Source organism: Sturnira hondurensis, unplaced genomic scaffold (genome assembly GCF_014824575.4).
Source record: "Sturnira hondurensis isolate 20B ecotype Veracruz unplaced genomic scaffold, ASM1482457v3 Scaffold0002597, whole genome shotgun sequence".
Taxonomy (NCBI): Eukaryota; Metazoa; Chordata; class Mammalia; order Chiroptera; family Phyllostomidae; genus Sturnira; species Sturnira hondurensis.
In genome coordinates, this window is record NW_028075228.1 from 4,837,729 (window position 1) to 4,860,940 (window position 23,212).

Genomic DNA, 23,212 nt, shown 5'->3' on the forward strand with positions numbered 1-23,212 from the left:
AGTGACCCTTTGGTTCACAGGCTGGTACTCAATCCACTGAGCCACACCAGCCAGGGCAGGATCCCGTTTTGAGGTCACCCTGTTGAGAATAATGGAAGGTTTGGGCAGGATCTGCCCCCCAGGGATCCCCTGAGTCTTGAGAGATGTCAAGTGTGGTGGGGGGAGGTGAGGAAAGTCCCCGAAAGGTTGGTGTGGGTCATATGCCATTGGTAGTTTTGGGGAAAGTATTGAAGCATCTCATCCTGGTGGTGGTGATTCCAGAGAAGCCTGACTTCCCCTTTTTTCCTTACTGTTCTTCTCATGTCCTTTTGTGGTCCCCTCCCCTCTTTGTGTTGTCCTTACCTCCCGCATTCCCTTGTATAATGGTTCAGCGTCACCTCCTGCCTTCTGTCTCTCTTCCTAAATTCCTCCCTCCTGTCTGGTCTTAGACAGAGTGCAGGAGGAGGGAGGAGAGGGGAGAAAGAGGCACAGGCGGTGGGGAGGTGAGGTGGTGGCGAGGCACGAGAGAAAGAAGGAAAGTGTAGGGTCTCCGAGGGAGGGGGTTAGAGGAGAGCTAAGGGGAGAAGGGGCTGCAGGGGAGAGAACTCAGCCCAGTGGCAGCGGCTGCTTGCGAGCACTCACTCTGTGCCAGGCAGTGTCTGAGGACTTTACCTGTGATGACTGTATGCTGCGTGTTAACTTAGTAAATGAAGGCGAGGAGCCTGGAAAAGGGAAGTAGGACATTGAACGGACTGGGCCCTGCCTGGGGTTTCTAAGGGGTCCCTGAGGCTGGTGGGATGGGCTGGTCCAGGAGCTCTTTCAGGCTGATAACCCTTCATTGCCTGTGATGGGGCTGCCTAGGCCACACAAAGGGTCAAGTTCTTTTGAGGGTGGAGTTTTAGGAACATCATGTGAGGACCATCTTCTCATGAACGAGACTCTCATGGGGCGGGAAGGGGAGGGTGCCCACAGCCTCGAAGCAGGGACACTCAACAGGCAGTCAGCCTGGACTGTGGGCTCTTGGTGCTGGCCATCCTCAGAGACAGGGCCCCCGACCTCGCTTTGTCATTGGTTGACATTTTCCCTAGGTGAGGCTCCACGGGATTTTGTGATGCCTTTGGGAATCCTTGTTAATGACAGCTGATGTCACGGAGATGATTTTACCCAGTGCCATGGTTCAGCAGCCTTTTTCTTTTTTTAGAGAGAGGGAGAGGGAGAAACTTCGACTTGTTGTTCCACTTATTTATGCATTCACTGGTTGTTTCTGGTATGTGTCCTGACCAGGGATTGAACCTGCAACCTTGGTGTATCAGGATGATGCTCTAACCCACTGAGCTACCCAGCCAGGGAGCCTCAGTTGCTCTTTTTCTAAATATGCTCTGCTCTTCCTTGGGCTGTGGGATTTGGTCAGAGAGAGAGTCTCTGCGGGGACGGTCCTGATGGTCTTTGATGGTGAGATCCTCAGGAACCACACCTCATGTGTCTAATTCTGTAAGTTACACCGTTGAGAAGCCAGGCCACACAGGAAGCTCCTTTACATGATCACTTCCTTAAAGTAAAAGGTGTGCAGTTGGGGAGGAAGGGGGTGGAGGCTGAACTTTGAGCACTTCAGCTTTCCCACCCACGAGGGCTTTAGCCTCACCCTCTTGCCCTGCTAGGAGTGGAGCAAGTTCTCCGTGCTAAACAGCCCTGCCGTTTCTCTCCTCTTCTGGGTCAGTGGTTCTCAAGGTTTGGGGGCATCAGGATGCCCCTGGGGGCTCATTTAAACCCAGTTTGCAGGCCCCAGTCGCAGAGTGTGTGAATTCACAATTGAATGTGTTCTTGGGCTTGCTGGTTGGAGGACCACGCGTTGAGAACTGCTTGTTTGGACTTAACCACTTCTCCACTGGGCAGGGAAGGAACCATCTGGCTCCTTTGCACGTCACCTCTCTGAGCTGTAGTTTCTTTGCCTGTAAAATGGGACTGTGAGTAGTGCAAAAATGTGCAAATACGTGTAAGTGTCTAGCACATTGTGCTCAGTAAATACTGGCCTCTATTATCTTCAGGACCCTCCTTGGTCTTATCTGTACCTGCCCCCCCCCCCGAGCTTGGCTGGGCTTGGCACATAGTAGGCCCTCAAGAAATACGTTATGAGTGACTAAATGACCGTGTGCTGGCCGAAGAGCTGCTGTTTGAAACCCAGAGCAGAAAGCCTGTGAAGAAGGCAGAGGCTAGTGCGCTCCGTGTAGGGCTCAGCAGTTGGGAGGCCACTGCAGACCTTGGAGAGCAGCTTCGCTGGAGAGGTGGGGTAGGAAGAGAGCGACCATCCATCTGCCAAGGCCTGCATTTCTTCCATTCAATCCTCACAACTTCCTTATGAGGCAGATATGTGACCCATTTTTTCAGATGAGGAAACTGAGACTTGCAGACATTCAAAGTCACAGAGCTGGTACAAAGTGGAGGAGAACTCCTAAGGGATTTTGGAACTTGAACACAAGCTGGGTGCCACAGAGCCGAGGGTGGAGGGTGAGCGGCCCGGGAGCAGCCGGTGTAGACAGCCGCGCCAAGGCCTCTGACAGACAGGCTTGGGTGTCTGCTCCTGGTGTGTGTGTTTGTGCTTCTCCCACTGGGGTCCAACGGAGCTGCACCCTCAGCTCCTGACCTCTTCTGAAAAGATGTGCCATTGGCCTCGTTGGGGACTGAGTGACACAACGAGGGTGACAGCTACTTCAAGTATCAACTGTCTCCCGGCCAGTTTTGCCATCTTAGCGTACAAATACATACACAGATGCACACACACGCACACACCCAGACACGTGCACATGCAGGGGCACACACACGCAGGCATGCACAAGCACACTATATACATGCATGGTGAGGCATAGCTATGCCTTTCTCAGTCGATATGCCCACGTTTTCCTGGATGAGAGAGTAACATTAGCAGGCGATAAATGAGGGGGTGTGATGTTTTCCATTCCTGATGTGGTGCCACGGCTGTGCATGTGTGTTTGCTCTGCCCAGTTTCTCCAGAAGAGAGAAGGCCTTCCACCCAGTGTTTAAGAACTAGAACTTCCTCCTGCACAGACCAGTTTGAGGTCAAAATGGCCTCACAGCGTCCTTCAGGGTGCATGATGGGGGAAGAGAGGTTCAGGCCTGTGTGGGTGGCTGGGAGAATGACTTTTCAATGTTGGGCCAAATCTTGAGCAGCAAACATTCCTTAGCATCACATCACTCTTGGATTTTCAAAACATCAGCAACCTTGTTGGTTAAACTGTTGTCCAATAAGTGCTCCATCTCCGCTCAGGGGAACAGCCTTGCCTGCCACAGTAGCTTTAATGACATTGGCTTGCAGTTCTGGGAGATCCACAAAGCCTGTTCCCCACGTCCTTGAGGCAGGGGGTGTGACTTAACTTATCTTGTGCCAGGTCCGGAGTTGGTCCTTTGCGACTTTGGACACTTGGGACCCAGACGCTGTCATGGAACCCAATGTCCAGACTGATCTATGTGGAAATGGTAGATAGAGTCGCTCCCATGGAAGCAGACAGCCTGCTTTTTTGTTTGTTTGTTTGTTTGTTTTTCCTTCCTGCGTTGCCTTGGCATCTGATGTGTGTCCCCTCCTCCCCCTCAGGTTAAGGCTGCAATTTAATGAAACACTTTGGTGCTAGTTCTCCTTTTCCTCCAATAACACTACTCAAAACAGAGGGCTGGCTTCCCAGACACTGCCATGAATGCTGGGAGAAGCTGGGAAGCCTACCCCCACCCTCTATGTCTGCAAAACCCACGTGTGGCTGGCCATGTGGATTTCAGTTCCTCAGTCCCACTGGCCTCGTTTCCTGTGCTTGCTACCCACCTGGTAGCTCCTCCCCGTGGCTGCGGCCTCAGGGCCAAGGCTCTACCTCATCAGACAGAACCTTGAAATGCAGGCGGGCTTCACAGTGACCGTATTTAATCCTCATGATCAACTAATGAGGGTGCATAAAGTTTTAGCAAACATCCCGAATGTCCAATCAGCGGATGAGTGGATGAATGGGTCGTGGCATATCCGTACAATGAAATAGTATTCAACCATAAACGGAGTGAAGTGCTGGCCACGCTGCAGTGTGGCTGAACCTTGAAACCACGCTGAGTGAAAGAAGCCAGATACAGGAGACCACACAGTGTATGGCTCCGTCTGTGTGAAACGTCTGAACAGGCAAATCCAGAGACAGAAGGCAGATTCGTGTCGCTTAGGGCAAGGGGAGGGGAAGGTGTGGAGTGATTGGCACTGGGTACGGGCTTTCCTTTTGGGGTGATGCAAATGATCAGGAATTAGGTAGTGGTGATGATCACACAATCGTGTGAATGTACTAAATGCCACGGAATTTTATGCTTTAAAATGGTTAAGATGGTGAATTTTGTGTTATGTGACTTGTATGTCAACAAAGAAAAAAGTGGGAAGGACAAAAAATAATCACCTCACTTTACGGATGAGGCAGCTGTGGCTCAGGTGTCTGGAGACTAAGCAAGTCGGAGTCCTTGGGAGTGAGAGACAGAGCTCTCGCCCCCACGCGGGAATCTCCTGGATCCCTCCTCTACTTCCATGGCTACTTGGTCATGAAGCTCTGTTGAGTTGGCCTGTGAAGTGCCCTTCAGACCATATTTCCTCTCTGTCCCCACTGCTTTGTGGTCTTTTTANAAGTGGGAAGGACAAAAAATAATCACCTCACTTTACGGATGAGGCAGCTGTGGCTCAGGTGTCTGGAGACTAAGCAAGTCGGAGTCCTTGGGAGTGAGAGACAGAGCTCTCGCCCCCACGCGGGAATCTCCTGGATCCCTCCTCTACTTCCATGGCTACTTGGTCATGAAGCTCTGTTGAGTTGGCCTGGGAAGTGCCCTTCAGACCGTATTTCCTCTCTGTCCCCACTGCTTTGTGGTCTTTTTAAAAAATATTTATTTATTTTTAGAGAGAGGGGAAGTGGGGAAGAAAAACAGGGAGAGAAACATTAATGTGTGAGAGAGACATGGTTCAGTTGCCTTTTGCACACCCCCAATTGAGGACATGGCCCTCAACCCAGGTGTGTGCTCTGACTGGGAATCGAACCTGCAACCTTTTGGTTTACAGGCTAGCACTCAGTCCACCAAGCTCCGCCAGCCAGGGCCGCACTGCCTTGTTCTCTGATGGCCCCATGGTCGGGTCCCATGAAGGGCACCCACTGAACTCCTGTGGCCAGGTAGGCAGACACACCCAAGCTGTCTAGGTCTGTGGCTTCAAGGCTGGCTTTGTCATCAGTATGTTCCCTTGGGCGTGTCACACAGTTTCTGAGCCTCGTCTATCCAGTGGTGATTCGGATGTTGATGAAGGTGATGGCAGTTAACCCCACCCCACCCGCACCCTCAGCATTGTAGTGAGACCCAATGAGATAGTGAGACATAAGTGTGCTTTGTAAACGGAGGTGCTGTGCCAGTGCGAATAGTCATAATGATGTGTTTCCTTTAAGAAATAAACACTGGGAGTCCCCTGGCCTGGACTGTAGAGTTCAAATCCGGAGTCTGTGGCTTGTTGAGAACGGCTTCTTAGCTTCCATGGGACATTAGACAGCAGAGTTGTTCAACAGTGCTGAGGCTTTGAGGTACTAACCAGGCAATGAACTTGATCAGCTCCATACTGTGTTCCCATTACACTCAGAGGGCTACTGGTCTTAGTGTAAACCTACCCACGTGCGGGATTCAGCATGGAGGCACCTAGAAAGATTCTGGGAAGAAAGGCACCTTGATTTAAAAAATAATCTAAAAACCTGATCAGCATTTCAGCATTCCCACTGCATCAGCATTACCCAGGTACTAGTTAGAAATGCAGACCCCAGGGCCCCATCCTGCATCTCCTCAATCAGAGTCCGGGTCTTAGCAAGACCCCCAAGAGTCAAATATACACAAATATTTGAGAAGCACACCTCCACACTGTCAACAAGTGTCTGAGGGATGTTATAACTAGCAACCAAACGCCATTAAGAATTATCAGTGCTGAGCAGAGCGGCTGGTACAAAAATAACCCAAACCAGTAGCATTCCCACATGTCAGCCTTCGCCTGTTAGGGACTAGAATGAGATCCCTTGATACACATGCTTAGAATATGAACTATTTAGAATTAAGCTGAGCAAGGATCTGTGACTTCTCCGTGAAGAGCACAGAATATCAGTGGAAGACACAAAGGCAGTCCTGATTAAGTGGGACACAAGCTGTAACTAGGAGTTTGTTTTTGGCTAGGGGTGGCTCTGCCTCCCAGCGGGCATGGGGCAGTGTTTGGACACACTTTCGGTTGTCGTATCAGGTTGGGGACTATGCTACTGGCATCTCGTAGGTGGAGGCTGAGGGTGCTGCTTAATATTCTGTGACACCCAGGGGCGCCCCACAACAAAGAACCCTCCAGCCCACTGTCCTTGTGGGACACACACACGCGCACACGCACTTTAAAAGTTCAAGGATGCTGCAAACCAGACAATTGCGGTTCGATTCCCGGTCAGGGCACATGCCTGGGTTGCAGGCCGGTTCCTTGCAGGCTAACTACCAGCAGGGGATGCACAAAAGGCAACCATACATTGATGTTTCTCTCCCTCTCTCCTTCCCCTCTAAAGATAAATAAATAAATAAAATCTTTTAAAAAAAAAAGTTCAAGGATGTTTTGGTGACATAAGGAAAGGCGGTCAGGGGAACTTAGCCTGTGGAAGACATTCTAAAGTGACGCTAATGAAAAAAGTGTGGAAATGAAATGTAAATGTAGATCACTGGAACAAACTAACCTCTAGGGCAGGGGTGTCAAACTCATTTTCACTGGGGGCCACATCAGCCTTGTGGTTGCCTTCAAAGGGCTGAATGTAATTTTAGGACCATATAAATGTAACTGCTCCTTAACAGTTAAGCGAGAGCTCAGCGCTGTCCCCGGGGTGGAAACAAGGTACTGGCTGGATAAAACAAGGTGGAGGGCTAGATTCGGCCCACGGTCCTTATGTTTACCTAAGTGTGCTCTATAGTCATTTTAATACAAATGAATATGTAAGCTATAACAAGCAGGATGCAGCCAATGGAGGGACACTCAGAATTCTTAATGGCCTAGTTGTCTAGCCATAAGCTAGACATGCCCAGTAGGCCCAGAGCTGTATCCCAGGCCAAAATATGGGCCACTTCCTCCCCTCCGACTCCTCCCCAACTCAGTTCCCATGTCCATGTGGCTTTCCTATCCCTAGTCCTAATGGGGTCTTGAAGACTGGGGATAAGACAAGTTGATGAACTTTTTCCTGAGTAAGACCGAGAGCTTGAGCCTCAATAGTATGAGAGTTGGGAGGGTGGCAGGTATAGCAGCCAGAGAGGCTGGGTTCACATCCCAGTGTGGCTTCCTACTGCCTGTGTGGCCTTGGGAGTGTCTGGTGACCCTTCTGAGCCTTCATTTCCGATCTGTGAGATGACATCAAAGCCTGGGTGCTGTTGTCATGATCAAATGATAGAATGTTGGCCAAGGTCAGTGTTAGGTCCCAGCTGTGCTGCTCTGGGTACACCCATGGCTTTTAGCCCCTCCTCGGAGTTGTGGTTTGGGGGTATTTTAACCCAACCCTATGCCCTCTTTTTGCTGTTGGCTGCAGATGATATCCGATTCTTTGCCTTTGTGCGCTTCACCACTGGGGACGCCATGAGCAAGAGGTCCAAGTTCGCCCTCATCACGTGGATCGGTGAGAACGTCAGTGGGCTGCAGCGAGCCAAAACCGGCACAGACAAGACCCTGGTGAAGGAGGTTGTGCAGGTAACTGGCCTCGGGTTTCCTTCTGGACCTGGGGGTCCCATCCAGAAAGGGTCACCATCCAGCAGGGACTGAGGGGGCTGAGTTTGACTCCCGGGTCTGTGACTTAGCCGTGACTTCAGGCAAGCTGTGCTTTGTCTCTGGACCACACAGTCACTGGTGAAATGCTACCAGAAGTGTTTTCAGCGTGCAGGCTAGGAGGCAAGTAGCTGCATCCTGCCCATCCATCGCCTGCTAGAAGCATGGCGGCTGGGGGTTTACCTTTGAGGTTGGGCAGGTGCCTCGTGGAGAAGAGGGCTGGAGGGAGGCCTGGAATGGCAGCCGCTACCTGTTTGCATCATGAATGATCACGTTTGACTTCCAGGGGTTGCCATGAGGACCCAGTGTGAGAATTCATACATGTCCTCTCTGAAGGGTGCCTGGCACACAGTAGGTACATGATAACACTTGTTGAATGAACAAATGTCAACCTTCTGAGGGCCAGTGGGGACGTTATGATAATCTTGATGGCTGTAATGACAAAGGCTGTGTGGGGTGGCACAGATTCCAGTCTGGACAGCGGGGCACCGCTCAGGGCTGACTTATTCCCAAGTCTCTCTTTGCCTGAAAGGGAGAGAAAGGCAGGTTTGCCCTTGGTTTTGCCTCTGAGCTTCTGAACAATTCTACTTATAGGGTTCTCAACTGTAAAGTATTTTTCATTCTGGACATAATGAAAATTGACACTTGGAAACTTCAAAGGTTGGGGCTAAGGCATGTGAGAAAAGAGAATCTGAATTCCAGAAAGAAAAACCAGGCACAGGGAGTTGAGAGAGAGAGTTCTCTTTTTACCAAAGGGCTGTCCATTTTGCAAAAGGATTTTTTTCAAAGCCCATGCCAGGGAGGTGCGGTAGCTATTGGGTAGGGGCTTTCTTCTTCAGGTGCTGAAAATGTTCTGAAATTGACTATGGTGGTGGCTGCACATATCTGTGACTATACCAAAGGCCACCAAATTGTAACGAAACAAAACACACACAAATAGGTTGTGTTGCATGTGGTGTGCTGGACTGGATCCTGGAACAGAAAAACTGGTGAAATCAGAATGAAGTCTGGAGTTCGGTTACAGCGCCATTCCAGGGCTGGCTGCCTGACTGCAATAAGCACAGTGCAGTGGCACCAGAGGCTCGTAATTGTGAAACTGGGCGTCGGGTATGGGAGAACTTTTGGTAAGTCAAAGATTACCCCAAATATTTAAAAAGTATTAAGAAAGAAAAAAATTCCTATCATTCCATTATCACAGCCTACTTTTCTAACCTTCCTACCAGCTCTGTGGGCGAGCGCACCACCTCGGTGCATGGATGCAGACGCAGCCTGCAAACCACGCTCTCGCTGGCTGCTGTTTTATTTTTTCACTTAACATAATTTCACATGCTATGGGACTGCAGAGCCGCAGCAACGAACGCTTCCTGGAGGCCAGCTGTCCCCTGCCCCATGTGGGCCGCAATGTACTGAGTGGTCCCCGGCTATTGGCCTCCTAAGTTGCCTCCCATTTTTATCTGTATAAATACTGTTTCACCACCAGTCTCAGACACGCACCTCCTTCCTCTCTTCCGATGGGCTGTTTCTTTAGAATATGTTTTCAGGAGGTAGGGCTCCAGAATTCATAGGCGTGATGATCACTTTTAAAGGGTACGGGTTGTCAGCCCTGGCCGAGTGGCTCAGTTGATGGGAGCGTTGTTCTGTACACAAGAAGGTTGTAAGTTCCATCCCTGGTTGGGGTGTATATGGAAAAAACCCAATTGATGTCTTTTTCTCTCTCTCCCTTCCTCGCTCTCTAAAAGCAATAAATATACCCTCAGATGAGGATTTTAAAAAATAATAATAAAAATAAAAAGGTATGGGTTGTCAGATTACCTTCTAAAAGGGTTAGTGTCATGCCTGGGACATAGTGAATATTCAATAAATGGTTTTAATGGTTAACCAGCTTTCAGGGGGTTTCTTTTATGGCAGCAGAATGGACAGTGCAAGGACTGCATATCCCATGGCCAGCCTCTCCTGCTGGAGTCTGCTGTCTACACTTGGGTAGTTCTCTTCATTGGCCAATCCTAGGAGTGGCTGGGAGATGAGGGAACAAGCAAAGAGAGAGCGTTTGCCAGGATGTGTCCAATGAGGGCAGTGTTTGAATCTTGCAAATTATATTGATAAAATATAACCACATACAGTGGATCATTTTAGCCACAGTAAAGCATACAATTCAGTGGCATAAGTACCTTCACTGTGTCGTGCAGTCACCACCATTGTTAGTGCCAGAACTACTTCATCGCCCCTCCAAAAAAGCTCTGTACCCGTAGCAACCTGATGACTTCCTTTTAAACTAGAACTCATCTCAGGTTGGCGAAGTGGGCCAGGGAATGAGAGCGATTTGGGGAAATATGATTTTTTTGTGGGACCCCTCAGCTGATAGTATTGGTTATAATTATTTGGTTTGTGAACTCAGTTACATTGCAGCAAAAAGGAAAGTGGTCTGACTCTCTTGCCTGGGAAGTGCATACAGAATTTCCTGGCTTTAGGTGTGGCTGGAACCAGCGCTGAAGCAGGATCTTCCTTTCATCTCTCTTTTCTCAGGGTTGGTCCTCAGGTGGCCTCTGAACAGCAGGAAGAATGGTCCAGGCATGATGGTTCTTCTTGCCTTGATCCCAGGGAGAGAACCCTTCTCCCACAATGTCAATCATTCCTTTAAAGTGACCCCAATTGGCCCAGCTTAGGTCACATGTACATCCTGTCAGGCAAGGAGGTGGGGCTTCATGACTGGCAGCTCGGGCATGATTCCAGTTAAAGGAAAGGGATGCTGGTATGTAGATGGAGCGTGCAGATGTCCCCTCCGGAGGGGGTGCTTGGGCGTATCTGGAACTGAAGGTGCAATGTAATATGTTGAGCATTACCTTTTGCATTTCCACCTATCTATTTAAAAACGTTTGAAACTATTACAAAACCTCACATTATACTACAGTTGTGAATATGGCCATTTAAGTTACAAAGGGTCAATTTTGCTGGCATAGTGGTGTCTTTTGACAGCCACAAAAATCATGCCGATCCTGGCGTGTGTGTGTTTCCCCTTTGTTTAATGGGCACCCAGTGTCCTCTAAGGGGCCCTGCAGATGAGCCAGTCTGGGTTGCATGTTTTGGGGACTGGATCAGTTTCCCAGCTTTTGCCATGATTTCCACATGAAGAATAAGTGGGTTGACTTTTGCTTGAAGATTATTGATACACCCTTGGTCTTTAATGTAACAGAAGTCGTTTGCCCACATCCTTACTCTTTGTGTAAAACGTAGAGAACGTGAATCGATGTGGGTACAGCGGAGCCAAGAAGGCGGGTCTTCTACCTGCCTGACTATGAGCAAGTCTTTCTTCCTCCCCGGAACCCAGTTTCCCCATTTACCAAATGAGTTGATTTGCTGTGTCATATTCTGTTTTGACATATTCTGAAATTTTGCCTTTTTTAATGGGGTGCTTTGACAACATCTTACCTTTAAAGGAACCTTATTTTACTTTGTCAGACAAAAAGACAGGGTGTGCAGTGGTCTGGAATGCAGTCTTTGGAGCCAGATGGTGTGGGTTCCGGTTTTAGCTCCACCACTTACTGTGTGGCCTTGGGCACACTGCTCACCCTCTCTGAGCCTCAACCCCCTGAGATTCAAACCAGGGGTAATGGAACATCTGCTTCTTTGGGTTGCTATATAGAGAAAGTGTTCAGAACCGGGTTTGGTGAAGACCCAGAAGGAGTAGTTATGGTTATTCCAAGCTGTCCCTTTTAGACCCAGGGTGATGCCCAGTTTTGTATGCTGTGAATTATTTCCTTCAAAGATGGTCGGCCCACATGGTGAGCCACAGGTGTGGGGCACGAATGTTAATCCAAGTTGCCTAATTCTCTTGCAAATGGCTTAGACCAGAGTCAAAGCCATATCAGCACGCAAGGTCCTGGCCTCACACACTCTTGCCAGTGCTGACTTCAGATGCTCTGTACCTCCCCTGGGGCCTGCTGTACAGGTGCATCAGCATATGCAGAAACCGAGGGCCAGAGCAGTGCATAGCACTTGCCCCAAACCCACAGGCTGGCAAAGCAGCAGGTCCTGGTCTGGAGCCCGGAGAAGTTAAAAGTCAGAAGGTTTGACTTTGGGTCTCTGTGGTCTGTGTTCAGAGCTAGGCTGAGACACCGAGCCGTGTTAATGGCTGGGGGGTGGGGAAACGGGCTGCTGGGCTGGGCAGGCTGGAGGAGGAGGGCAACCCCGGACTTGAGTTCCGGGAATGTGGTGATCAGACAGCACGCACGGCTGCTTCTCTGCCACTGTCATCTGCTGCACAGAAGGGCCAGGCTGGTGCCGAGGACAAATCGCCCATCCCATTGTTCTGGCACCCCTGCAGGATTATGGGGACAATGCAATTGCCACTGTATAGACCCTCCTGTGCCAGGCCAGGCTGCCTTGATTTGGAGCCAGCCTTGGTCAGTGACGCGTCAGGCTTGCCCTGCAGGATGGCTTTATTCACACGATCTTCTTATTTACTTTTTAATGTATTTGAATGTCCATGGGGCCAAGTAATCAGAGGGCACATCTCCACCTTCAGTGCTGGGAAAAGAGCAGAGTATTTCCTCCAAGAAGCCACGGAGGGAGGAAGGACAGACATGTCAGAGACGGTTGTCAGCCTAATGTACATTCTGAGGGCTTTAAATGCCAGGAGCGGGGTTGTCCTACATTCTGGACCTCATCCCACCCCTCAGGGCCAGATGTACCCAGCACTCCTCTGGGAGAGTGACTTCTGTGTACCAGTGTGTGGTAATATTACTATCAATGGTTTTATTGTATCCCTACTGTATGTCTGACACTTTTAAGGACCCTTCATGTATTAAATCATTTATTCTTGAAAGCAGCGCCATTGCTGCCGTCATCCCTGTTTTATGGATGACAAGCCTGGGGCGGGGGAGGGTTGGGTAACTCCCTCCAGGTCCCTGTGCCTGGACACTTGGTGCTCTGCCTGGCCCCCAGACGGTCTGGTCCCAAGCCCCGACTCGATCATGTCACCTCATCACATGCTTCCCCAAAGTCCTCCCGCACCAGGTAGAATGTTCAGAGCCCACATGTGTTTGGAAACTCAACTCATGTAGACTCCCATGGCACAGGGAAGGCTCTGTGAAGCTCTGCAGAAAACAAACCTTTTATGTTTTTAAAAAATTTTACTGTTTCTCAATTTTTTCTTATGGTTGAAACTTTTTATTTTTTTGTCCGTGCCTAAGACACTTTTCAAGTGGACAGTAAGTGTGGTTGCTTTGTTCTTATTTTTTTTTAAATGCTGAGCCATGGCCGGGTTGCTCAGTTGGTTGGAGTGTTGTCCTGTATCCCAGAAACATCGTGGGTTCGATCCCCAGTCAGGGCACGTATGGCAGGCACCTGGTTGACGTTTCTCTCTCTCTCTCTCCTTTCTTCTTCCTCCAAAATCAATAAAGTGTATCCTTGGGTGAGGATTAAAAAATTTTTTTTAAATGCTGCTGTGCCAAATAGAAAAGATAATGGCCTTAGGGGGAGCGAGGCCCACGCTGATATTGCAGCTCCATCAGCTGTGAGTTTGAGGACTTCGGGCAAGTAACTTGACCTCTAGAAACTGTTCACTTATGAAAAAGAGAATATGAGTTTTCACAGAGCTGTTGGAAGGACTGAAGAAGAACAATGGCTATGAGAATAGTTTCCCCATTTTGGTAACTGGTGAACTCCTCCTGTTCATTCTTCAAAATCCCAATTCTTTACCCCACTCTACCAGCCTCAGTCAGAGTTAATTACTTCTTTATCTGTGTTTCTACTAGGATCCAGATTCCATGAATTATACATTATAAATAAATGCTAGAAAGTGATCTTGAGGGCAGGGACCATGGCCACTCTTTATTCTGTACAAGGCATATAACAGGTACTAATAAGAAAAAAAAACAATGAAAAACGAAGAAAAACATCTCTTCACACAGGCTCTAGACTGTGTCTTATTCTTTGTATATTCTTAGGACAAAGGCTAGTAAATCTTCAATAAATGCCCTTCGGGTTGAATTAAACTGTGGGAGCCAGTTATACTGAGGGAGGGCTATGGGCGTTGGTTGGAGTTTCCAAAGGCTGCGCTTCTGTCTCAGTAGAAAGCAGAGGTTCGCCCTGGCTGGGTCAGCTGGGGGGTATCTTCACACCTCCGTTTAATGAGATTCGTCCGCTGCTGCTCCCCCGTGCAGAGAGTCAGTTGTCACACAGCACTTGGGGACCATCCACAACCCCTCATTTCTCTCCTGAGGATTTCAGCTGTTTGTGTTTATGCTTCTTCAAGCCCGTGGTTCACGGTAAGGCCCTCGCTCTCCTCAGAGCCAGGAAAGGCCTTCTGTGTTGGTGCGTTTCACCTGGGCCCGGGCCTGGGCCTGGGGTCGGGCAATGGGGCTTTGTTGCTTATGTCATTTATGTATAATTATTTTATTTTATTTTATTTTATTGATTGATTGATTTTTAGAGAGAAAGGGAGAGAAACTTTGACTCTTTCCAATCATTTTTCATGCATTCATTAGATGGTCCTTGTAGGTGCCCCGACTGGTGATCAAACCGGCAACCTTGGCATATCAGGATGACACTCTGACCAACTGAGTGTCCAGCTGAGCTGCCCGGCCAGGACTCATTTAAAACACGGCCACCTGGTGACAAGTACAGAGCTCCTCAGCAGCCTGTGACAGGTGATGCCAGGTGTCATGTTTGGAGGGCCAGGCTTATTCATCATGAGCCATGTGCTGTTACTACCCCCAAATACAGATGAGGAAATAAAGGTTTGGAGGGATGAGTCCTTGAGCCAAGGAGAGTGTTGAATTGGAAGTCAGATGGTGGGGCACGGGAGACCCCTTTCACGGTGGGCTGGCCAATCAGAGCCCTGCGGCCAGCTCTGTGCTCCAGAGTTCTTTTAACCAAGCTCTCTGAAAATTTGGGATCATAATATACCTTTTGGAATTGTAAAAAATTAAATAAGATACTATATTCAAAGTGTCTGATGTGTATACAGTGTTCACTATATATAGTTACTAAATAAATAGGTACTATTTTTTTATTTATTCAACTTCTGTTGAAAGTGTAAATAGTTCACTGTTTACCGACAGTGAACATCTGTGACTGTGAGTTGTCCTTTTAAAAAAATCTGTTGACCCTGGCTGGTGTAGCTCAGTGGATTGAGCATGGACCTGCGAACCAAAAGGTTGCAGATTCAATTCCCAGTCAGGGCACACGCCTGGGTTGTGGGCCAGGTCCCTGGTGGGGGGCTCATGAGAGGCAACCACACATTGATATTTCTCAAAACACCTCTCCCTCTCTTTCTCCTTCCCTTCCCCTCTCTCAAAAAAATAAATAAATAAAAACTTAAAAAAAAATACGTTTAAAAAATCTGTTGAATTACTGCGTTGGGAAAAGTTCCCCAAAGTGGGTGTGGCTGAGGAACAAGAAATGCTAGGTACGGTTTTGACCAGATAGAAACCAAAGGCCTAAACTTGGATTTAATCTTGCTTATCAACTGACTGATACCAGGGGCTAGTTGGAGCTCTGGGTTAAGAGGATTCTGAGGTTAAGTCTGAACTTATTGGGAAAGCACGCAATTGATTTGTAATATCTGCATTGGTTTCAGGAGGAGAGAGTTGCATATGTTTTCACCACTCTTGCCCTGATCTAGTGGGAGCCACAGTCAGAAATCAGGCAAAGTAGAGTCAGGTCCCAAGCAGTCCCCCAAATGCTAAAGAGGTGGGTGGCCCTGCAGGGCGAGGATGTGAGGCATATGGATGGCGACTTCTATTTTTGGCCCAAAGTTATCCACAGCATGCTTTAAAATGTTATATCTTCAGCCCTCCATCTGCACTGGACAGTTATCCTGTGCCCATCAGAAATGTGACTGCATGCCTCTCTCTAGTCCTTTGTTCTCTCCTTGGGGAAGTCGGGGCTCATCATTGCTGAACTATGGCGGTGATGCAGGTGCCTTTGTTACCGAATCTGTCAAACATGAGACCACAGCATTTTGATGTTTGTTTTTTGCTTTTCTGTGATAACTCATGCCTATTGTAAGAACTTGTTCTTTCTGAGTAAATTACACCTTGCTGGAAGGATTTTTCAAACCTTGCTCTTTGAAGCACTTTGGAACAGTTGTAGGAGGGAAGTGTAGGAGGCCCAGGAGGGGTTGGTAGCTAAATGCCCAGCAGGTCTGACGCTGTGCTTTTCCATCTGGCTCTTGTTCCAGCTGCTGGGGTCTGACTGCTTTTCTTCAGCACACCGAGGTCTTTGGTTTATAATACAATCTTTGCCCACTTGGGGAAAAATACATTTTCGTGGCCAGCATGTACCTTGTTCACCCCCTGTTCCATCTATCACACGTGGGAGGGGAGAGTCCATCCCTGGCACTATTTTGCAGGGATTTGGGATGGGCCTGCCACTGGCATGCAGCTTTCCTGTAGAAAGCCAGACTCTGACCCCAAAGTTGAGTTTTCTGTGCCAGTTTTCTCCATTGCCCCTTGGATTCTGGTGTCCAATTCTATGTGCTCTGGGTGCAAATCCATGGGTGACTGGTGGGAAAAGGGCCCGGAAAACTAGTTGTACAGCAGTCTTCTTTCACAGAGACAGAAACCAGGGCCCTGAGCCATTGACTGCTTCCTTCAGCACGTTGTAGAGCCCCTGAGTTCTCTTCTTCAGCTCTCAGAGAGACCCCTAAGAACCAGAACTTTGACTTCTGAGGACTTAATGAGTGCCGGACATGTAATGCGTGTTCAGTAAGCATGTGTTTGCTGGAAGAATGAATTGCATTAGCTCACGTTGTCTTTGGATACAATGAAGGTCATGCTTCCCACCTGGCTCCACTTTTGCATCGCTGACATCACGGATGCAGCGGTCAAAGCCTCCCCACTCATTTTCATTTCTTCCCAGACCTTCCCCCACATTCTCTAGCCACCCACTTAGACCTAACGTTCTAGGTAGAAGACCTGATGGATCTGCTCAACAGACCTTGTCCCTGTCTTCGCATGGCTTAACCCTGTCCCCAGGTTCTGGGTGTGCAGCTGGACTTGTCGTCTTCTCTCTGCGAGGGCAAGGAGGTGTCAATGTCACTGCCTTGGTTATTTTGAGGATTTCCCAGTCGTCCCTTCATTAAAAATATAAGTGGTGGGGATGGAGAAATCAGTGTGGGGTGAGAGAAGAGGCACCAGCCACTCCGTGTGCCTTCATTCCGAGTGGTTCAGGAAAGTCCTTTATCGATTAGACTCTGCTAATAATCTGGAGAATGAAGGTGAACCCAGGGTCATTTAAAATACTATGTACCCATCCTCGAGCACTTACTCGAAGCAGACCGGCACGCTTGCAGAGTGTCCCAGCGCTTTGCACACACATCAGATCCTCACAACAGCCCTGGGATGTGGGTCCTCTTATTGTCCCCATTGCAGGTGAGGAAACTAAGACTCAGGGCAGGTCACTAAGGCTGCTGCTGGAGATGCACGTGGACGATTGTCCCTATTTGTCTGTGGCCCAGATCTACTCCCAGCATGCTTTTTTAGGACTGAAGCTGGGGTTTACACTCAGGCAATTGGGAGCTGTTTAAAAATGAGATGATTTCAAACAAAGAATAGGAAAATATTTGTGCACTTTGAAATCAGCCTTGCGCCTAGATTCTGGACTAGGTGCAGAGTCTCGGTTCCTAACCCTAGTCCTTCTCTAGAGTTGCCTTCCTCGGAAGCAGACTATGTCTGTCTCACGTCTCTGAAGCGTGAGCATCTGTGCACTTGAGAAAAGTCACAGGGACAAAACGTGTCCCGAACGAGGTTGGTATGCGTTTCCAAACCATCTTGGAGTCGTATTTCGCTGGACGGGAATTCTGCCTTTGACAAGTCCTGCTGTAGCAGAAAAGGGTGAGACCCTGCCTGGAAGCTATTAGCCAGGGACACAGCATTCCTGGACATGACAAAGATCTTTCTAGAAGCAGACTGGCTCATTTGGCTTAGAAGTGTGTGGTGTTTGGCTTAGGCAGCTTGGACATGCTGACATGGAGGGCCAGGCAATCTGGTACAGCCTGGGAGGTGGATTGCAAAGGAGAGGGCATGTGAGAGAGACCGAGGCCAGGCCTCCCCCCAGGGCCCTGGGGGGAACTGATCCCTGCCTCTCAGTCTCTTCTGGCTGCTTCTCTATCAAATGAGGTGGTGAATTGCCAGGGTTTCAGAGGCTCTTTCAGCTCCACCCCTCCCCTTTCTTTTTGTTAAGGAAGGTGTAACTTACATGGAGGAGAATGCAGGAATCTTCGGTGTATAGATGGATAAAATTTGAATTTTACATACCTTTGAAACCACCACCTGGAACGTTCCCAGTCCTCAGAAGGCCCCTCCCCGACTCAGGTCGGCTCTGGTGTTTTACGATTAGTGATTCCTTGTGACTGAGCACCGGGATCTTTCAGACTCACTCCTGTTCTGCCTAGACCGGCACTGTCACCGGCCACCTGTGGCTGCTGAGCACATGAGGTGTAGCTTGTCATCCTGCTGTGTGACATGTGAGTACAGGGCTCACTGGCTCCCCGAGACTCGGTGTGGAGGGAAGGAGGTGGAAGAGGTCATTGGTGGTTTTATACATCGATCACATTAAAGTGGCAATACTGTAAATATATAGAGTTAGACAAAATATTTTTATAATTAGTGTCACCTGTTTCTCTTCTGCTTTCCTTAAAAGGGGTCCCTGGAAAACTTGAAATTCTCTATGTATTAGTATTTCCCTGGGGCCTGACAGCCCCCTTTCTAGCAAGGATTGTCTCTTGAGTAGTTAGTGTTCCTGCATCCGCCCCGTAGCCATTTGGTGGCACCCTGAGGGTGTTGGGGACAGTGGCTGAGAGTGGGGAGGTGGCCGTGCTTTGCACGTGTTCCTGTGCTTTTTAGTGTGGGTAGATCCTTGCAGGCTTCTGCAGGTCTCGGGTCTTGCCCCCAGGTCAGGGTCTGGCTGTCCGAAAACCCCTTTTTGCTCATATCTGTCTCTTTAATTAATTAATTAATTAATTAATTTTAAGTCTTCACACAAAGACATGCTTATTGATTTTAGAGAGAGAGGAAGGAAGAAAGAGAGACAGAGCAACATCGATCGGTTGCCTCCTGCATGTTCCCTGACCAGGGATTGAACCCACGACCTTTTGGTGTATGGGCTGCCACTCCAACCCACTGAGCCGTTCGGCCAGGGCGCTGCCTCTTTTTAGAAGCCCACAATGAAATCCATGTGCGGGGGTGCTGTCATCCCCCTTGCCAAGTCCAAGGCCCACTTTGCAAGGACTGCTGGCAGAGAAATGTGAGGGTCTTTTTGAGTAGGGTTTCAGGATGAATCAGACCTTTGGGGGACTTTCGAAGAGTCCACATCATGAAGGGAAGAATCAACTCACGTTTGAAGTCCCTGAGGTGCACAAGCATCCTGGGTTTGGGGAGACCCGTGAGGCCCCCTGGGGCTGCCCCTGCGTGGCCATCACCTCCCATCTGCCCTCTGGGTGCTGGTCCCCATAGTGGGGATGGATAAGGTTGCTTTTCTATGTACTTTTGTTTGGTAGAATAATTTTTTGCTGATCTCCTGGTTTTATACGTGTCTCTGGTATGTAGCGCAGGGTTTGGGATTGCATTTTTTGGAGTTTGAGGCAGCCTTTTTTAAAAGGTAGTTTTGTTCATTTGCACTTATTGTTTATTGTTTTCATTAGTCTTTTTTTATCCTCTTTTGTTCTTCATTTTGTCCTTACTTTGAAAACCCATATACTTGTGATTTAGGTTGGACTGTGCTCCCTGTAGATTTCTCAGCCCTTATCAAACTTACTTCTTAATCTAAACCTTCTTTCTAATGGCTAACCCACACCAACGGGAGTGTCCTTATTGCTTTAGATTGCCATATATAGCTATCGCAGGCAGCAAGACTTGGGGCTTCCTTCCCCCGAGTCTGCCCTCTGCCCTTCCTCGTGCCCCTGGGGCTCTGGGTTGAGAAACACGTTCATTCCCGGTTCTCTTTTCTGGCCCCTTCATCCAGCTAGGGTTTGCTCTTTCTGAGCATGTACACAGACCCTGGGCAGCACAGTAGGGAATAGAAACAATGTTTAGTCACCCGGGGGCGAGTTACACAATCGCACCAAGCCCAACTTTTGGGTCTTATCACGAATAAAAAGCTAATATACCGAGGGAGGATTAAGTGAGAAAATGCGTGAGGCAGCGCCTGGCCCACACTAGCTGCTTGGTAAATAGTGACCTCCTGCTCCTCCCTCCCTGTTCGTATTCTTAGTGGCTTGGCATGGCAAACGGTCTGTGTTGATACTGTAAAACTTGACCTTGAGTGCTCTCCTGGGCTTAGTCATTCTACTTGGAGGGATGGTGACTTACGTTTGTATTCATGTTTTTTTTTTAATTGAAGTAAAGCTCACATAACATAAAATGAGCCATTTTAAAATATACAATCCAGTGGCACTTAGTTCATTGACAGTGCTCTGCAGCCACCACCTCTGTTTTGTCCCAGATATTTTCATCACCCCCCAAAAACCTCAGATGCATTAGTAGTCACTCCTTATGTCCCCTCCCAGGCCCTGGCAGCCACTGATCTGGTCAGTACTTCCTGTCTCCATGGATTTGCCTTTTACGGATGTTTTATATGAGTGGAACTCTACACCCCATGCTCTTTCATGGCTGGTTTCTTTCCTTTACCATAATGGTTTTGAGGTTCATCCATGTTGTAGCATGAATCAGTACTTCATTCTGTTCATGGCTGAGTAGTATTCCATTGTGCAGACAGATCGTATTTTGCTTATCTGTTCATCTGTCGATGGACATTTGAATTGTGTCCACTCTTTGGCTGTTACAAGTAATGCTGCTAGGTATATTTGTGTGTAGGTGTTCATGCAGATGTCCGCTTCCATTTCGCTTGGATAGATCTCTAGGAGATCTGTTGGGTTTTAGTACAGGGTTTTAAGAATTAAGTTTGCCCATGTGTGGCAGTGTCTGGTACATGTAAGTGTGTAATAAATGGTGGACATTATTGATGTTATTTCTTTGTGGAGTTTGTTTATGAGGTTGACTTTCTGACTTTCAGACTTGTTATTTATATTTGGGTAAAATTTTCTGTACCTGTCACTACTCTCAGGTTTATCTTGTTTGTTGAAGTCTTGTGATCCACAGGTTAAAATAGCTGTCGATTCCTCATGGCTTGGAGTTATCTGATAAGCCAGATTACCTGCTTCACTCATTCCTGCCACGAGTATTTACCAAGTGCCTCATGTTTGCCTGGCCTGTGGAGGTTTGCGGTTGAAATGTGCACCCAAAGAGGGCACAGTGACCGAGTTTAGCATGTCACTAAAGCCCCGTCACAGGGCATGATGTTTGTTAAATGAATGCAAACCCCTGCCCAAAAGTAACTGAGTGTGGCCGAGAGCTCAGTACGTGCTTTGTGCATTCGGTGCCTGGGCTGATCGCTCAGACCTGAGACTGGAAACCTTGCACCATTATGATGGGGGCGGGAGGCTAGCTTACACCAGCTCACGAGAGCCAATCATGTGTCTCTTTCCAACTTCATGGACAGTGATGTTATGTTGGTAGCTTGAAATCAACCACCACAGGAATATTCACACCATGGAAATGGGCAAAAGGGAGAAATCAGGGCTTCTCTCTGCTTTCTCTCTCTCTCTCACTTCTCTCTCTCTTTTTAAGAGCCTCGTGTTCAACATTTACCAGCACAACAGCCTATCTTTCTAACCTTATCTCCTATTATTCTCCTAATGGTGGTTTTTCACAAATGGGGCAACTGAGGCACCGAAAGTTGGAGGAACTTGTCCAAAGTAACATAGTCAGGAAATGACAGAGCCGCGATTCAAATCCACATTTGACCTTGACCTATCTCCATGGTCTTGGGACTACACAGTACCTTCACTTTACCCATTTTCTGATCTTCCGTCATGTTTTTTCTTCTGCCAGACTATTTTGCCACCAAATGTTTATTTTGACCATTTCTTAGTATTTTAGGTGCCGAGACTTCCTGGTGTGTTGCCTGAGCAATGCTTAGATCCTGTCCCTTCTTACCAGGAACTCTGTTTTATTTTGTTCTTGCAGAATTTCGCTAAAGAGTTTGTGATCAGTGACCGGAAGGAGCTGGAGGAAGATTTCATCAAGAATGAGCTCAAGAAGGCCGGGGGAGCCAATTATGATGCCCAGACCGAGTAACCCCAGCCCTCCCCCTGCCCCTTGCCAAAGTCATTTGCCTGCTCTCCAGGGGAGGGGACGTCGGCTTCAGCTACCAGCCCATCAGGGAGAGGAGACGCAATGAGAGGCAACAACCCACCACCCCGTCTGCAACCCAGCTCCCCTTCCCTGCTCCGCTCATGAGTCCTGATATGTCCTATCTCGCAAAGCTCATGGACCATCTTTCTTTTCCCTTCTTTCTCTTTTGTCCCCAGCTTTCTTGTTCTGAAGAAAAATTGTGATGCCAAGATCAGACCTTTGTGCCTCCTGCGGTGACATCCTCAGGTCTGAGGCACCTCCCGTGGTGACCCCTTTCCCTGGCATTTCTCCTGTCCTGCCTGGCCTCCTCTGCTGTGACCTCGTGTTGCTCTGGGGCCCGTGCCAGCTGCCGTCTTGGTTCTCCTCGGCTTGCCCACCCACCTAGCGCCGAGGGGGCAGCTGTGCCTGGAGCCACACCGTCGCTGGTGGCCTTCATAAGCACACGCGTTCGCCCCACATGTCAGGCTCAGACTTCCCGGAATGTGCTCCAGGGTCCCTCCCCCACCTCATTCAAAGTTGCCTAAGCTGCGGAGATGGTGCTTGGTGGTGAGAGGTGTAGGCCTGACTCAGATCGAAGGAGAAAATTTGCCTTAAAAGTTGCCTGGCATTCATTTTCCCACCCTTTTGATTGGAGTCCCACTGTGGCATGGGGTGGGGGAAGGTCTGAGTCTAGACTTGACCGAGGGAGTCTTTTAGGGTCAATTCCGAGGCTCCCAAAGGGACCAGGACGTTAGGGAGAGAGGCCCGGGGTGCGGAACAGGAACGTAGGTAGAACTGGGAACTGATTCTTTACTTTTGGGTCCTCTGCCGACAGCAGGGGTCTCGGGCCAGAGGTCCTGTCTGCCACCTTCACTGGGTGTGCAGCGGCGCCCGGCCTCGGGGGGACCAGATCACCCGTGATCTTTTACCTGCGTCTGCACCACACATTCAAAGGGTTATTTTTTTTCAAAGAAAGATGAGATTGGCTTGGTTCTTCATGAGCATATTTTATATTGTTCTCTTTCTCTTTTTCCTTGTTCATTTTGTTGGTGGGGAGGAAATCTGTGCTGTATTGGGGCTGTGAACATCTGCACTCAAACAGTTTACAGAAATAAAATTTTTTGTTTTTCAAAAAACAAGTGTCTGATTTGCCTTATAAAGCTTTTTTTTTTAAATTATAAAAACAAAGGCCATTGTCATCTTCAGATTTAATAGGCATCTGTGGAGCTAGTGG

At 48.6% G+C, this 23,212-nt stretch overlaps 1 protein-coding gene across 1 annotated transcript in view; it reads left to right on the forward strand.

The window, feature by feature from the left end:
* The window catches only part of COTL1 (coactosin like F-actin binding protein 1), a 41,917-nt gene extending 18,803 nt beyond the window's left edge, over positions 1 to 23,114 (forward strand). Inside the window, exons 3-4 of the mRNA XM_037040277.1 lie at positions 7,572 to 7,729; positions 21,832 to 23,114. Of these exons, the coding sequence (XP_036896172.1) occupies positions 7,572 to 7,729; positions 21,832 to 21,942 (269 nt within the window). The 3' untranslated portion in view covers positions 21,943 to 23,114. The remainder of the gene's footprint in view (positions 1 to 7,571; positions 7,730 to 21,831) is intronic.
* The last annotated feature ends 98 nt before the right edge of the window (positions 23,115 to 23,212 follow it).